The sequence below is a fragment of the Pangasianodon hypophthalmus genome, chromosome 22 (genome assembly GCF_027358585.1).
Source record: "Pangasianodon hypophthalmus isolate fPanHyp1 chromosome 22, fPanHyp1.pri, whole genome shotgun sequence".
In the NCBI taxonomy this organism is placed as follows: domain Eukaryota; kingdom Metazoa; phylum Chordata; class Actinopteri; order Siluriformes; family Pangasiidae; genus Pangasianodon; species Pangasianodon hypophthalmus.
In genome coordinates, this window is record NC_069731.1 from 20,550,421 (window position 1) to 20,565,420 (window position 15,000).

At 44.3% G+C, this 15,000-nt stretch overlaps 1 protein-coding gene across 2 annotated transcripts in view; it reads right to left on the bottom strand.

The window, feature by feature from the left end:
* Nucleotides 1-11,928, bottom strand: part of skilb (SKI-like proto-oncogene b) — a 20,425-nt gene extending 8,497 nt beyond the window's left edge. The window contains exons 1-2 of one of the 2 annotated variants that reach the window (XM_053228047.1): nt 11,698-11,928; nt 7,979-9,263 (exon numbers count right to left, since the gene is read on the bottom strand). In XM_053228047.1, coding sequence (XP_053084022.1) covers nt 7,979-9,121 — 1,143 coding nt within the window. In that variant the 5' untranslated portion in view covers nt 9,122-9,263; nt 11,698-11,928. The remainder of the gene's footprint in view (nt 1-7,978; nt 9,264-11,697) is intronic. The other variant, XM_034298170.2, reaches the window with a different exon arrangement.
* Between the last annotated feature and the right edge of the window lie 3,072 nt (nt 11,929-15,000).

Genomic DNA, 15,000 nt, shown 5'->3' on the forward strand with positions numbered 1-15,000 from the left:
CTTTAACAATTACAGTAATATCATCTGCATATGCTGTTAACTTAAATGCATCACAGTTCCCATCAACCTTTAGACCAGACAGATCTTTTCTTATTAGACAAAGGAGTGGCTCCACTGCTAAAGCATATAGCTGACCAGACAGGGGGCATCCTTGTCTTATTCCTTTAAGTAATCTTATTGGTTTGCTTAACCCACCACCTATTTTTAGAACACAAGAGGCATTCATGTATAACAGCTTGATCCACGAAATAAAACTCTCTCCAAACCCAAAGGCATTCATTATTTCAAACAAATAGCCATGGTCAACTCTATCAAAAGCTTTTTCCTGATCCAAGAACAGAAAGCCAATATCCACTTCATGTAGTTTAGAGTAATCTAAAATGTCTCTCATCATAAAAATGTTATTATATATTGTTCTATCTGGAATGCAGTAGGATTGATCTTGATATATTAAATCTCCCAGTACTGTTTTCAACCTGTTTGCCAGGACTTTAGCTATTAGCTTATAATCAGTTGTTAAAATTGACACAGGCCTCCAGTTTTTAAGAACACTCAAGTCACCTTTTTTTGGTAATAGTGTTAATACTGCCCTTTGGCAGCTTGTGGGAAGGCGTTTTTCTTTAAAACACTCTTGGATCACCTCATAAAGGTCTTTTCCAATGTAATTCCACACGGCTTTATAAAAGTCCACTGATAGCCCGTCGATTCCAGGTGCTCTCCCTGGCTTCATCTGTTTCACGGCATCAGTTAGCTCCTCATACGAAACAGAACTGTCCAGTTTCTCACTCTGCGTTTTAGCGAGAGCTGGCAGCTGCTGCACGAGCTGTAACACACATCCAGTGTCGATTTCTTCTTTTCTATACAAGTCTGAGTAAAAGTCCACTGCAAGCTTTCTCATTTCTCTGACATCAAAAGTCTTTCGTCCATCAGGTGTTGTCAAACAATACATTTCATTTTGTTGTTTTGACACTTTTTCTAAGTTGAAAAAATAAGCAGTGGGAGCATCCACCTCATGTATTGACATAAACCGGGATCTTATCAGGGCACCTTTAGCCCGCACTTGCAACAAATGTTCTAAATCTTGTTTCTTTTCACATAAAATGTCAGCTGAAGAAGAATCGGAGTTCTGAATCATACCAGATGTGATGTGTAAGATCTCTTGTTCTATTTCAGCAATTTTTTGTTTTATTTTTCTTGTTGAAAGGCACGTATACTGCTGACAAAAAATTTTTATTTGCGTTTTTCCTATTTCCCACCACTGTATTACAGTCTCAAATTCCTTTTTCTTAAAACGCCAGTCATTCCAAAACAGTTCAAATTTTTCATAAAACTCTTTTTCTTTCAGCAATGCAATGTTAAATTTCCAATAAGGACTTTTAAATTCAGATTGTGTCAAAGCAACATTGACTGTAATAAAATGGTGATCAGATAAACAACATGGAGAAATATTACAACCCGTTATTCTATTATTTTCAGCACGCTGGACATAAAACCTGTCCAGTCTTGCTATACTTATCATTCCCTGTGAAACCTTTGTCCATGTATATTGTTTCATCTCTTTATTCCTATCTCTCCAAACATCTACCAAATCATTCTGAGTTATGAAGCTTTTTAAGAAAGAAGCTGATACAGGATGTGGTTCCTCATTATTTCTGTCTAAAAGAAAATTAAGAGTACAGTTCCAGTCCCCACCAATGATTAAAACACCATCCAAAGTATAGTCTTTCAAAAATTCTCCTAATTTTCTAAACATGATAATTCTATCTGACCCTTTATTTGGAGCATAAATATTTATAAAAACAAATAACTGATTTCTAACTTTAGCTTTCACCATCAAAATACGTCCTTTCTCTATTTCCCTTTCTGATAAAATACTAACATTAAGGTGAGTTGAAAACAAAATCGCTACACCTGCACTGACATTTGTGCCATGGCTTAAAACCATTTTTCCCTCCCACCACAGGTTTAACTCAGATTCATTATGTATGTCACTATGAGTTTCTTGTAAAAATACTACTTGAGTATCTTTAAGCCTAAGAAATTCAGATAGTAGAGCTCTTTTTTGCCCGTCCCTCAGCCCATTCGCATTTAAAGATCCTACTCTAAGCCTCTGCATTGCAGGAGAGAGAGAAAGGAAACACAGAAAATGACAGACAAGCAAAGCAAACACAAAGTGAGATCCTACACCCATGTGCTTTATTTCTTCCATTTTGACACTTTTTCGTGATCTTTTTGAGCTTTACGTACAGTTGTTAGAAACTTTTTCAGCCTAAATCTTTTTTGCTTTGAAATAACATCATAGCCCACCGTCTTCTGAGCGTTCACCACTGATTTTATAAACTTCTTAACATCGGGGAAAAATTTTGCAACATCCACCTTTTTCCCTTTAGTTAAATCCAGAAACTCATTCAATTCTTCGACGGAATACACGTCATCCCAAGACTGATTACAGTCTGTCTCCGAGAACTCCGAACAGTTATCACAATCCTCCATCAGTTCTTCATCGCTCTTTTCATTCTCCACAAGTGCATTAGACTGTAACCCGCTAACACTCGGAACCTCCTCATCATAAACACATCCAACCTCCTGAGCAGCAACATCATCATCCCTCAGAACATTCGGGCCAGCAGCGTTTTCACCAGTTCGCACAGACGAGACACACTCACTCACCTGTGACTGTGAGCACGGATCTCCAGCACTCTGCTCGGGTGGAGAGCCGCTCTGAGCAGCACCGCTGGGTTCACCTGCCGAGCCCGAACCCGAACCCGAACCCGAGGCCTCCGAGTCCTCATCATTAGCCCCGTTTAACTTCCATTTTTTTTCAGGAATCATTGTTTCTTTTTCAGATATGGGCCGCTTTCCTTTATCTGGGCTTTCGTTATTCTCGCTTTGATCGGTTTGTTCATCTTTATTTCCATCCTTCTTTCCATTTTCTAATTGTTTCTTATGCGGGCACGTAAACTTCTTGTGTCCCAAATCTCCGCATTCAAAACAACGCAAACTATCTGTGGTCGCGAAGATCATATAGGAGCTTTCGCCGTGCTGAATGCGAAGCGAGATATCCAAAGACTGAGACTGCGCGTTTAAAAGCATGAACACTTGTCTTCGAAAAGACAGCACATGCTTTAATGCGGCGTTTTTACACCCGAGTGGAACCATTCTGATGGGTCCAGCAAACTTTCCGAAGCGCCTCATTTCTTTTATAATTTGCTCATTAGAGATGAACGGAGGTACGTTTGAGATGGTAACCTTAGTAGCAGGTGCGCGCAAAGGCATTACTTGCACCAAGGTATCAGAAACAACAATGCCGTTTTCCACCAGGCTGTTTACATGCTTTTCCTCTTTAAGGAACACCACCACGGCCTTGTTCATTCTGGAGGCCGATGCTATATTTTCATGCCCTACAATCTCGCCCATTGCCAAAAGCACGTCTTCCACCGTAAACGCTTGATCCGAGAAAACTTTACATCCGTTCCTGATAGAGAGCCCTGGCGATCCCTCGCCTGAGAGAGACGCCATGGCTCCCCTTATCACTCAGTGCACTTACACCGGGGTTTTTCTTCAAAAATAAATAAATAACTAAACCAAATAAGTGATAAATTAAACCCCAAAAAAACAAAACAAGATAAAAATAAAAAGCCACAAGAAAAAGAGAAAAAAAGCAAAAAGAAAGAAAAAAGAAAAAAGTATTAATCCTTGAAACCGATTCAAGTGTGCCGCTCTCACTCCCCACTCCACACTTCCGCTCCCAGCATGCACTCCACACACAGAGAGAGAGAGAGAGAGAGAGAGAGAGAGAGATCGTATATCAGTGTGGAGGCAGGATTAAAACACATGCACAGTTCTGAATGCTTCTTTATGGAGCACTGAGTTCTGGGAGGCCCTGCTGTCTCTCTCTCTGCCTGTCTCTCTCTCTCTGCTGTCTCTCTCTCTGCCTGTCTCTCTCTCTCTGCTGTCTCTCTCTCTGCTGTCTCTCTCTGCTGTCTCTCTCTGCTGTCTCTCTCTCTCTCTGCCTGTCTCTCTCTGCTGTCTCTCTCTCTGCCTGTCTCACTCTCTGCTGTCTCTCTCTGCTGTCTCTCTCTCTGCCTGTCTCTCTCTGCTGTCTCTCTCTCTGCCTGTCTCTCTCTCTCTGCTGTCTCTCTCTCTCTCTCTCTCTGCCTGTCTCTCTCTGCTGTCTCTCTCTCTGCCTGTCTCTCTCTCTGCTGTCTCTCTCTCTCTGCTGTCTCTCTCTGCTGTCTCTCTCTCTGCCTGTCTCTCTCTCTTACTGTCTCTCTCTCTGCCTGTCTCTCTCTCTCTCTCTCTCTCTCTCTCTGCCTGTCTCTCTCTCTCTCTCTCTCTCTGCCTGTCTCTCTCTCTGCTGTCTCTCTCTCTCTCACTGTATCACTCTCTCACTGTCTCTCTCTCTGCCTGTCTCTCTCTCTCTGCTGTCTCTCTCTCTTACTGTCTCTCTCTCTCTGCCTGTCTCTCTCTCTCTGCTGTCTCTCTCTCTCTGCCTGTCTCTCTCTCTGCTGTCTCTCTCTCTCACTGTCTCTCTCTCTCACTGTCTCTCTCTCTGCCTGTCTCTCTCTCTCTCTCTCTCTGCCTGTCTCTCTCTCTGCTGTCTCTCTCTCTCACTGTATCACTCTCTCACTGTCTCTCTCTCTGCCTGTCTCTTTCTCTCTCTCTCTCTCTCTCTCTCTCACTGTCTCTCTCTCTGACTGTATCATTCTCCGCTCTCTTTCTCTCTCTTTTTCGCTGTGGAAAAAAAGCCCTGCTGTGTCACTCTCTGTCTCTCTCACTTTGTCTCCCTTTCTCTTTCTCAGTCTAGCTCTCACTCTCGTTTTCTATCTTACTGTCTCTCTCTCTCTGTCTATTTCTCTCTCTCTTTCAATCTCACTCACTCTCTCACTTTTTCTCTCACTCACTATCTGTCTGTCTTTCCCTCTCTCTCTTGCTTTCTCTCTTTCTTTGTCTGTCTTTTGTCTCTCTCTATTTCTCTCTGTCTCTCTTTCTCTCTCCCTCTGTTTATTTCTTTCTATCTCTCTCTGTCACACTCTCTTTTACTTTTCCTCTGTCTATTTTTGTCTCTCTCTTCCTGTCTCTGCTCTCTCTTTTTCCTCTCACTCTGTCGCTCTCTTTTTATCTATCTCTGTCTATTTCTGTCTATCTCTTTCTCAATCTCACTGTCTCTTGCGCTTTCTCTCACTCACTCTCTATGTCTCTCTTTCCCTCTCTCTCTCTCTCTCTCTCTCTCTCTCTCTGTGGATGACTGGCTTCCTGGAGGCCCCGCCGTCTCGCTCTAGACTTGTCTTACACAATAATAAAACCCACTAATTTCTCTTTCCCACACACAGAGTGAGACGGTTCCTAAAACGAGAAATTCCTGCGAATGAAAACAGCAGAGGTTTTGCCTTTAAGACGTTTTTATCTGTCTGTGTGATCTCACAGATACTCAGATTATCATCGTTCACAGACAAACAGGACCATTTACTTTTTATATCTCACAGCCGGAACAGGTTTGACATGAAGTCATGCATGAGGGCTCCAGACGACTCTGCATGAACCTGCCTGTGTCTGGCTCTGTGTGTGTGTGTGTGTGTGTGTGTGTGTGTGTGTGTGTGTGATACATCACGTGGCCTTTGGCGGCATGAAGGCTCCAGACAATTTACAACATCTGACGCAGGCAGTCCAGTCATTCAGGGAGCACCAAAAAAAAAAAAAAAAAACCCCACAGCCGGGGTTTATCGCTGACCTCAGACCTGCTCACGGGTCAGACGTTTATCCGGAACCCAAAACCGTCTCGCACGAACATTAAAGAAAGATCTGTGTCTCTGTTTCAGTTATTTGATCTAACCTTGTCTAAAACATTGAGACAGTTAGAAAATATGAAACAAAAATAAAGAACGAAATCCAGACACGTCATCTTTATTACACCAGCAGTAAAGTCATTAACGCTCGAATAATGATCCTGCTAATTAACATCTAATGACTAATTAATATTTATTTCATGTTGATGATAAATAACAAATGATAAATAAGTCTATAATAACCAACACTAACGAAAGCCTTCGTGAACATATTCATGTTGGTCTATTGTTAAAACTCACAATGGAGGGTGCCAATATTTATGCACACCACCCGAACTTCTTCAGCAGGTTATGGATGTTTACTAACACGCTGTATTTTAATGTACGTTGACTTGTTTCTCATTCTGATGGAATAAACTGCAGTTAAAACAGGACTTTGTTATTTAGAAGTGCTCTGACACTGGAGACTCCTTCCATAAACCAGTTAAATAAACGTCTCCTTACAGAAAACATCCATTTACGCGGAGCGTCCGGCGTGCGAGTCCCTGTGAACGAGCTGTTACTATAGAAACAAAATATAAACCTGCACTACTGTCAGAGCCGCTGTTCTAGAAAATTAATCAACAGCTTCTGACCAATCAGAATCCAGCTGTATACAGGTGAATGTTTACGACTAGTCTCACTTCCTTTAACTTTAACTTTTTTAAATATTTACTGCCTTGTTGTGTGTAATAGGACAGAACCTTCTTATAGCCGCGACGACTTTATCACTGAGAAACAGACAAACAGAGCCGATAGCGTCTCTTATCTCTCACAACCTTAATAACGCCTCAGACATGAATAAGCGCTCGGTCTCTCCTTCCACACCGCGGCAGCCGGCCAAGTCCAAAGGTCAGCAGTCTGGTCTTTATCATTCATTACACTGAGATTTATCTCGGAGGGGTTAGAGCGGCTGTAAGAAAAATCTGCTTCACTCATCTCTCAGACGTCTGCCGTGTGTGTGTGTGTGTGTGTGTGTGTGTGTGTGTGTTATGTGTGCTATGTCTGTTGCTTGTGTTATGTCTGTTACACAGCGTCTGTCTCCTTTCATTACAGCGGTCATGTGTTTTCAGAGCCGAGGCTGCTTTTCCCAGAACTCCAGTCGCCGGACAGTGTTGTTTAGTCTCCGGATAAGCGTTATATAATGAGTCTGGAATCGACTGGGAGCTCTGAAAGCTGATTGGCTGTGAAGGAGGCGGGGGCTGGGGGTCTTCGTTTCTATTGGCTGGAAGTGAAGCTGAATGCAGGGGCCGTGGTGGGGGAAAACAGCAGGCTGGAGACACATGTGACCGTCCTCGTCTCTTTCTCTCTGTCTGTCTCTCTCTCTCTCTCTCTCCCTCTTTGTATGTGTCTCCAGCTCTTTCCTCTTTTTTCCCGTCTCTTTTTTTCCACTCTCTCTCTCTCTCTCTCTCTTTCTCGCCCACTCCCCTCCCACTCGCTCTCTGTTTCTCTGCCCTGTTGCCGTGGTTCCTGCTGTTTGTGCAGACTCGGTGAGGAAAGCCAGGCGACCCTGACCGAACCGTCAGCGTCCTGCAGCTTCCTCCGGAGAGGGGAAACGCCTGCTCGAGCCCACAGCTCACCTAACACCACTCCAGTTCACTGTTTACTTCACTGTTAAAATATTTACAGCTTACCGCAAGGACATGTTGTCCTCCGACACGTCTCCATCATGCATCTGCTCTATAACATGATCATTACTCATGACGGATTCATACCGAGCCTCACTCTTCACATAAATACATGTGGGAAACATTACGTCTGGTTTTGGGCTTGGTGTAATTCTATACGTTATTCTCTCATGGAAAATTTAAACAAGGCAAGGACATGTACCACTGTTTAGTGTTTACAAAAACATAAACATGATTTAAATTTAACTTTTACAGAGCCATAACTACACTCTCAGAACTACACCTTTAATGTTAGTTTCATTGTAATTACTGATTAATAAGCTGTAGAATTACGGAGTTAATGTTTTTCCCAGTAAACACCGTTGTTAATAACGACACATAAATATCAAAAGATCAATTTAATGTCTTAAACTCACACTCCTTACTCGTGCTACTGGATTTTTTCTATTAGTCTCACTGCAGTTACTGAAAACAAAGCCGAGAATAAATTAATAAATTCCTGAATAAACGTATCGCGACTCTTACCAGATGCGACGTCTTCGCGTCCAGAAGAATCCCGCCGAACTTCAGTTTCATGGCCTCCAGAAGCTGCTCGAGTTTCCCCTCGTCAGCCGTGCCGTGGTACCGTCGCCCCAGTTGGAGGTAACACGCCCATTTGGCGGAGTCGAAGCCCCAGTGACAGGTCCGCTTGTCCGGCTGCCGGTGCGAGTGCATGACGAAGCGCTCGGGACAGAAAAGCTGTCGGCACTGCGAGCATCGGATGCACGGAGCGCCCGGAGCGGCGTAGAGACGAGGAACGAACAGGCCTTGGCACTTCCCCAGGCACTGATGCTCCACCCAGAACCCTCCGGCTTCCTCGGCTTCTCGCTCCTCTTCTTCAGCGAGCCGGTGGTCTTTACGCGGGCCGGCGGGAACGCTGTCGCCCGGGTGGAGCAGGGTGTTGCAGAGCCGCTGGGCGTCGGTGAGCGTGATGAGGCCGCAGGACGGAGCGCCGGCCGGGAGGACGCCCAGCACTTTGAGGACGTGCAGCTGGGAAGCGTTGCAGCGCGAGCAGTAGACGTAGAGCTGATCGCACACGGAGTTGATCTGCTGCAGGGAGAAGTCTCGCAGCACCGTGTTGAGCACCTGAGGCAAACACAGGCGCAGCTCACCACCCACTGAGAAGCAGGAAATGGATTCGCCCTCCAGCGTGCACAACACGAGCTCTGTGGAGCTGTCAGGAGGCACCAGTAAGGGTCCGACTGCCACGCTGGCCTGGCTGAGAGACGGAGCCAGCTTCTCCTGGCTGTACTGACCAGAAAAGGCAGCAGGGCCTCCTAAAGAACACTGGCTGCTCAGAGTAAACTGGGCCAGAGTGTGTCTCAAAGCCGGGCTCAGGTCCAGAGCGCCGTCTCGTCCGTCCTGTCCCTTAGAGACATGTTGATAGTTAAGACACTCAGAGTCCTTCTCTACATATTCAGTCTTTATAACAGGAGTCCTTGACGATGACAGTGACGATGACAACGATGACTCCGAAGCCTTTTTGCATGACAAATTAAGCGCCGCCATCACGCGCTTCTTTATCGGCGCTGCTTCTATCTGCCTCTCTCGCATCAGCCTCTTCACCGGCACTCTGAGCAGAGCCTGGTCCTTCTCGGGGTGAGGACGGCTGTTCTGCACCATGGCCATCTTTCCAGGACTGTGACTGCGATACCAACTGATCTTCAGTAACTCCAGGTGGACCAACAGTTACTCAGGGGTGTTTTTTATCATGGAGGTGTTATAGAACCATTGTAGTGACTTGTGCTCAACTTCAAGGCTTCTGGGAAAACTGTAAATAAATAAAGAACATCATGTAAAAAAAAAAAAAAAAAAAAAAGTACTCTAAAATCTCCTCCAATAAGAGTATACCTTCTAGGACCTGCGTTTTATTGCTCACATTAGCCTTAAACGCCACTGAAGAACGACAGGGTGCCAATACTTTAGTAACTACAGCACTGTACCATCCATGATGTTTTCTATACCGGGGTTTTCGGATGCGCTGCACGAATGAGCTGTGATTAAGTTCGTCATTAGTGGAGTAGCTGCAGAATTTCTCCAACGCGTGACCTTTGACCTTTACCCTGACACATGCACAGACAGACCCCCGCCATTGGGGGAGGAGCGTAAACATATTGCCCTTTTGCCCTCAGACTTTACAACTACCCCCTCCATGAGCAAGTCTGAAATAACAGCGACGGAGGTGGATCATAAAGTGTAATTAGTCTCATTCCGGAGTCAGAAAGCGCCGCTGCTCTTAATCTTTTACGAATATTTCACCGCGGTGTTGAATTCTGATTGGTCAGAAAGTATTGATTAATTTTCTATAACAGCAGCTCTGACTGTCGCTGCGGTATAAAAGGAATAAAACACTTTGGAGCATGGTGGTGTTACAGGAAAGAATAAAATACACACATGATCTCACCGGATCTGCCTAATTTAATCTTTTCCTTTCTTTTTTTTTTTACTATCTTTATGGTGATACACAAAAGCCTGCTTTTATCATCATCATCATCTTCATCATACAGCTGCATTTGGACTAAAATATTTTCACCCAAACAACATGATACACAACAGGATTCTCTGCAAACCTTTACGTTTCAAACAGGAAATGTTAATCTGTTAATCGTGTATTATTATCCTGTTAACATTTACCGTTTGTCACAAACACCGTCCTTCCAGGAACACGAATAATAAAACGCAGTGTTTTGCTTGTTTTCATTCCGGGTCTTTTAGATAAGCGTGACTGAAGATTAAAGTCTAGGTGATGTCTGAGTGAACTGATGCTAAAATGAAAGTGATGGAATCTGTAAAGCCTTTTTTCCCCCCTTTCTTTATTCTTGAGCTCGTTCTGAAACTTCACCTCCATCACCCTGAAACGTTTCTTCACCAGTCCTTTATTCTATTCCTGTAAAACTCGGACGTGAAGACGGTTTGTGCTGCTTTCTGAAAATTCAGAATCAGATCAGACTCACTGCAGATGAAATCGAAGCTAACCGCACTGTACTGTACTAAGTGTAAAGCTCAGTATACTAGGAATGTGTCTTGGTGAGCGTACAATGCTGGACTATTTACAGAAATATACAGAAGTCCAAGAAACAATTAACCTACAATGGAATAAATTATGCAAATAAGGTGAAAAATAATGTAACATAAAGAATATTAAATATTCTTCATATATATATTTGCAATATATATATGGAATAATCATGAACTGTAAAGGATTGTATCTATGTATAAGAAGCATTTATTAAATAAAATATATATAAAATGATAGTTTAAAGCAGGAGAAAGGAAGTGGATTTGACGCCTTAAAGACCTGATTTGGAGGAAGGCCGCACCATTAGCGTTGGTGAACACGGGGGTGAACGCGGAAAACACGCCGCCGTGTCGTGTCAATAATCTAGGGCCATAAAGGTCAACATGGCTCCTTTCGACATTTTTCACGTGTCTGTTTCCCCGAGAGTGTCTACAAACGTTTTAAAATGAGTCACACAGAGAAACGTAGCTGGAAGTGACAGACAGGCCACCCCCGTCCTCCTCCGCCGAGTGGAGCTTACTCACTCCCTCACTCTCTCCCTCACACACAGGCAGTCAGTGAAGCCGCTCGCGCTCCCCCTCCCCCTGTCCCCCTCCCCTCCCCCTCCCCTCCCCGCGCGCGCGGTGCTGTTCTGTGGTAATGACATTCAGCAGTGAGGCGCGCGCGCTGCGGGACTCCCCCCCCCCCTTTGCCCCCCCCCCGCGCCCCCCCCCTCCTCCTGTTTCTGCATTTCACAACAAATCAGGAAAACACCGTCGACTACAACAAGCGTTTGTGCGAAGAAAAAAACCTTCCCGGTTCGATAATACAAATAAATCCATCGATCTGTGTTTTATCTATGAATGAAGCCTCGTTTTTTTCCTTCTACTCGGTCACTGCAGCGATTAAAAACATGACTTTCTGATAGCGTAATGGCTCCATTAGCGACTCCATTAGCTGTAAAAAAAACCTTTTTTCTTTCCTTCATATCACCTTTAAAGACTTAAAATAAACACACCCTATCTTTAAAACGGTGTCTCTTCTCTGTCGCTGAGGTAAGGCTCGACATTCAGCGTTAAAATGACATTTTAAATGGACAGAGCGGATGAAGTGGTGCACAGTGTAGCCGAACGCGGGTTACATTACAGCGATTACAGTTAAAATGGGAGAAAAAAACACACACTTAAGACCTTTAATCGTGTCTTACCTTTGTTTAAACGAAGCCTTAACCCCCGGATCCGGTCTGAGTTCAGTCTAAACCACTGTTCTTCCTCCGGGAGTGAAAAATAATCAGTGATTAAACGGATTTAATCCGTAAACTATCACCGGGCTCAGGGTGTTTACTGCAGTCTCTCTCCCTCTCAGATAATTACTGAGCCTCGAGCTTCATGGTGATAGACCGGTGACGTCACTCCCCACAACCCGACTGCATACGTCACCGGCGACGACAGCGCGCGCTTCCCCCCGGCGCGAGACCAGACAGCAGGCTGGATTTTTTTTTTCTTTTTCTTTTTCTTTTTTTTTTCTTTCGCTTTTCCTCCCCAGCTCCTCATATCCTCACGATAATATTTTACTTATATCTATTTACTCAGTCGGTTTAGATCTGAAACCGAAGCGTTAAAATAAACCATAGATTTCTGTTTTTTTTTGTGTTTTTTTTTTTCAGAGCGCGTAGGCACCTCGCGCTCCACTTTACCGGTCGCCATGTCAACCAGCACTCCGAGTCTGAGAAGAGAAGTGTGCGAAAAATCCCCGGATGTACCTCCACTAACCCTCACACACAGCTTCCCTGTCAGTGTGTGTGTGTGTGTGTGTGTGTGTGTGTGTGTGTGTGTGTGTGTGTGTGAGGGGGAAACACAAACCCTTTACACGCGTGGAAAAGTAAAAATTCAATAAATACAAAATAAATTAATTAAATAAAATTATTTACATGATGTGTCTTTACTCTCTGCGCAAACACACATTTCCGTTTTTCCTGTAATCAGGGCTGTAACTAACACAACGCCTGCATCTGTATCTGTATCTGCATCTGTATCTTTATCTGCATCTGTATCTGCATCTGTATCTGTATCTGTATCTGCATCTGCATCTGTATCTGTATCTGTATCTGCATCTGCATCTGCATCTGTATCTGCATCTGTATCTGTATCTGTATCTGTATCTGCATCTGCATCTGTATCTGTATCTGCGTCTGCGTCTGCGTCTGCGTCTGCGTCTGCGTCTGCGTCTGTGTCTGCGTCTGCGTCTGCGTCTGCGTCTGCATCTGCATCTGCATCTGCATCTGTATCTGCATCTGTATCTGCATCTGCATCTGTATCTGTGTCTGCGTCTGCATCTGTATCTGTATCTGCATCTGCATCTGCATCTGCATCTGTATCTGCATCTGTATCTGCATCTGTATCTGCATCTGCATCTGCATCTGTATCTGTATCTGCGTCTGCATCTGTATCTGCATCTGCATCTGCATCTGTATCTGCGTCTGCGTCTGCATCTGCATCTGCATCTGCGTCTGCGTCTGCGTCTGCATCTGTATCTGCGTCTGTGTCTGCGTCTGTGTCTGCGTCTGCGTCTGCGTCTGCGTCTGCGTCTGCGTCTGCATCTGCATCTGTATCTGCATCTGTATCTGCATCTGTATCTGCATCTGCATCTGTATCTGTGTCTGCGTCTGCATCTGTATCTGTATCTGCATCTGTATCTGCATCTGCATCTGTATCTGCATCTGTATCTGCATCTGCATCTGCATCTGCATCTGCATCTGTATCTGTATCTGCGTCTGCATCTGTATCTGTATCTGCATCTGTATCTGCATCTGTATCTGCATCTGTATCTGCATCTGTATCTGTATCTGCGTCTGCATCTGTATCTGTATCTGCATCTGTATCTGCATCTGTATCTGCATCTGCATCTGCATCTGTATCTGTATCTGCGTCTGCATCTGTATCTGTATCTGCGTCTGTATCTGCATCTGCATCTGTATCTGTATCTGCGTCTGCGTCTGTATCTGTATCTGCGTCTGTATCTGCATCTGCATCTGTATCTGCATCTGTATCTGCATCTGCATCTGCATCTGCATCTGTATCTGCATCTGCATCTGCATCTGTATCTGTATCTGCATCTGTATCTGCATCTGTATCTGCATCTGCATCTGCATCTGTATCTGCATCTGCATCTGTATCTGTATCTGCATCTGCATCTGTATCTGCATCTGTATCTGTATCTGCGTCTGTATCTGTATCTGTATCTGTATCTGCATCTGTATCTGTATCTGCGTCTGTATCTGTATCTGCATCTGTATCTGCATCTGTATCTGTATCTGCGTCTGTATCTGTATCTGCATCTGTATCTGTATCTGTATCTGCATCTGCATCTGTATCTGCATCTGTATCTGTATCTGCGTCTGTATCTGTATCTGCATCTGTATCTGTATCTGTATCTGCATCTGTATCTGTATCTGCGTCTGTATCTGTATCTGCATCTGTATCTGCATCTGTATCTGTATCTGCATCTGTATCTGTATCTGCATCTGCATCTGCATCTGTATCTGCATCTGCATCTGCATCTGTATCTGCATCTGCATCTGCATCTGTATCTGTATCTGCATCTGCATCTGTATCTGCATCTGTATCTGTATCTGCGTCTGTATCTGTATCTGTATCTGCATCTGTATCTGTATCTGCGTCTGTATCTGCATCTGTATCTGCATCTGTATCTGTATCTGCGTCTGCATCTGTATCTGTATCTGCGTCTGTATCTGCATCTGCATCTGTATCTGCGTCTGCATCTGTATCTGTATCTGCGTCTGTATCTGCATCTGTATCTGCATCTGTATCTGCATCTGCGTCTGTATCTGCATCTGCATCTGTATCTGCATCTGTATCTGCATCTGTATCTGTATCTGCGTCTGCATCTGTATCTGTATCTGCGTCTGTATCTGCATCTGCATCTGTATCTGCGTCTGCATCTGTATCTGTATCTGCGTCTGTATCTGCATCTGTATCTGCATCTGTATCTGTATCTGCGTCTGTATCTGCATCTGCATCTGTATCTGCATCTGTATCTGCATCTGCATCTGCATCTGTATCTGCGTCTGCATCTGTATCTGTATCTGCGTCTGCATCTGTATCTGTATCTGCGTCTGTATCTGCATCTGCATCTGTATCTGCATCTGTATCTGTATCTGTATCTGCATCTGCATCTGTATCTGTATCTGCATCTGCATCTGCATCTGCATCTGTATCTGCATCTGTATCTGTATCTGCATCTGTATCTGTATCTGCATCTGTATCTGTATCTGTATCTGCGTCTGTATCTGTATCTGCGTCTGTATCTGTATCTGCGTCTGTATCTGCATCTGTATCTGTATCTGTATCTGCATCTGTATCTGTATCTGCATCTGTATCTGTATCTGCGTCTGTATCTGCATCTGTATCTGTATCTGCGTCTGTATCTGTATCTGTATCTGCATCTGCATCTGCATCTGCATCTGTATCTGCGTCTGCGTCTGCGTCTG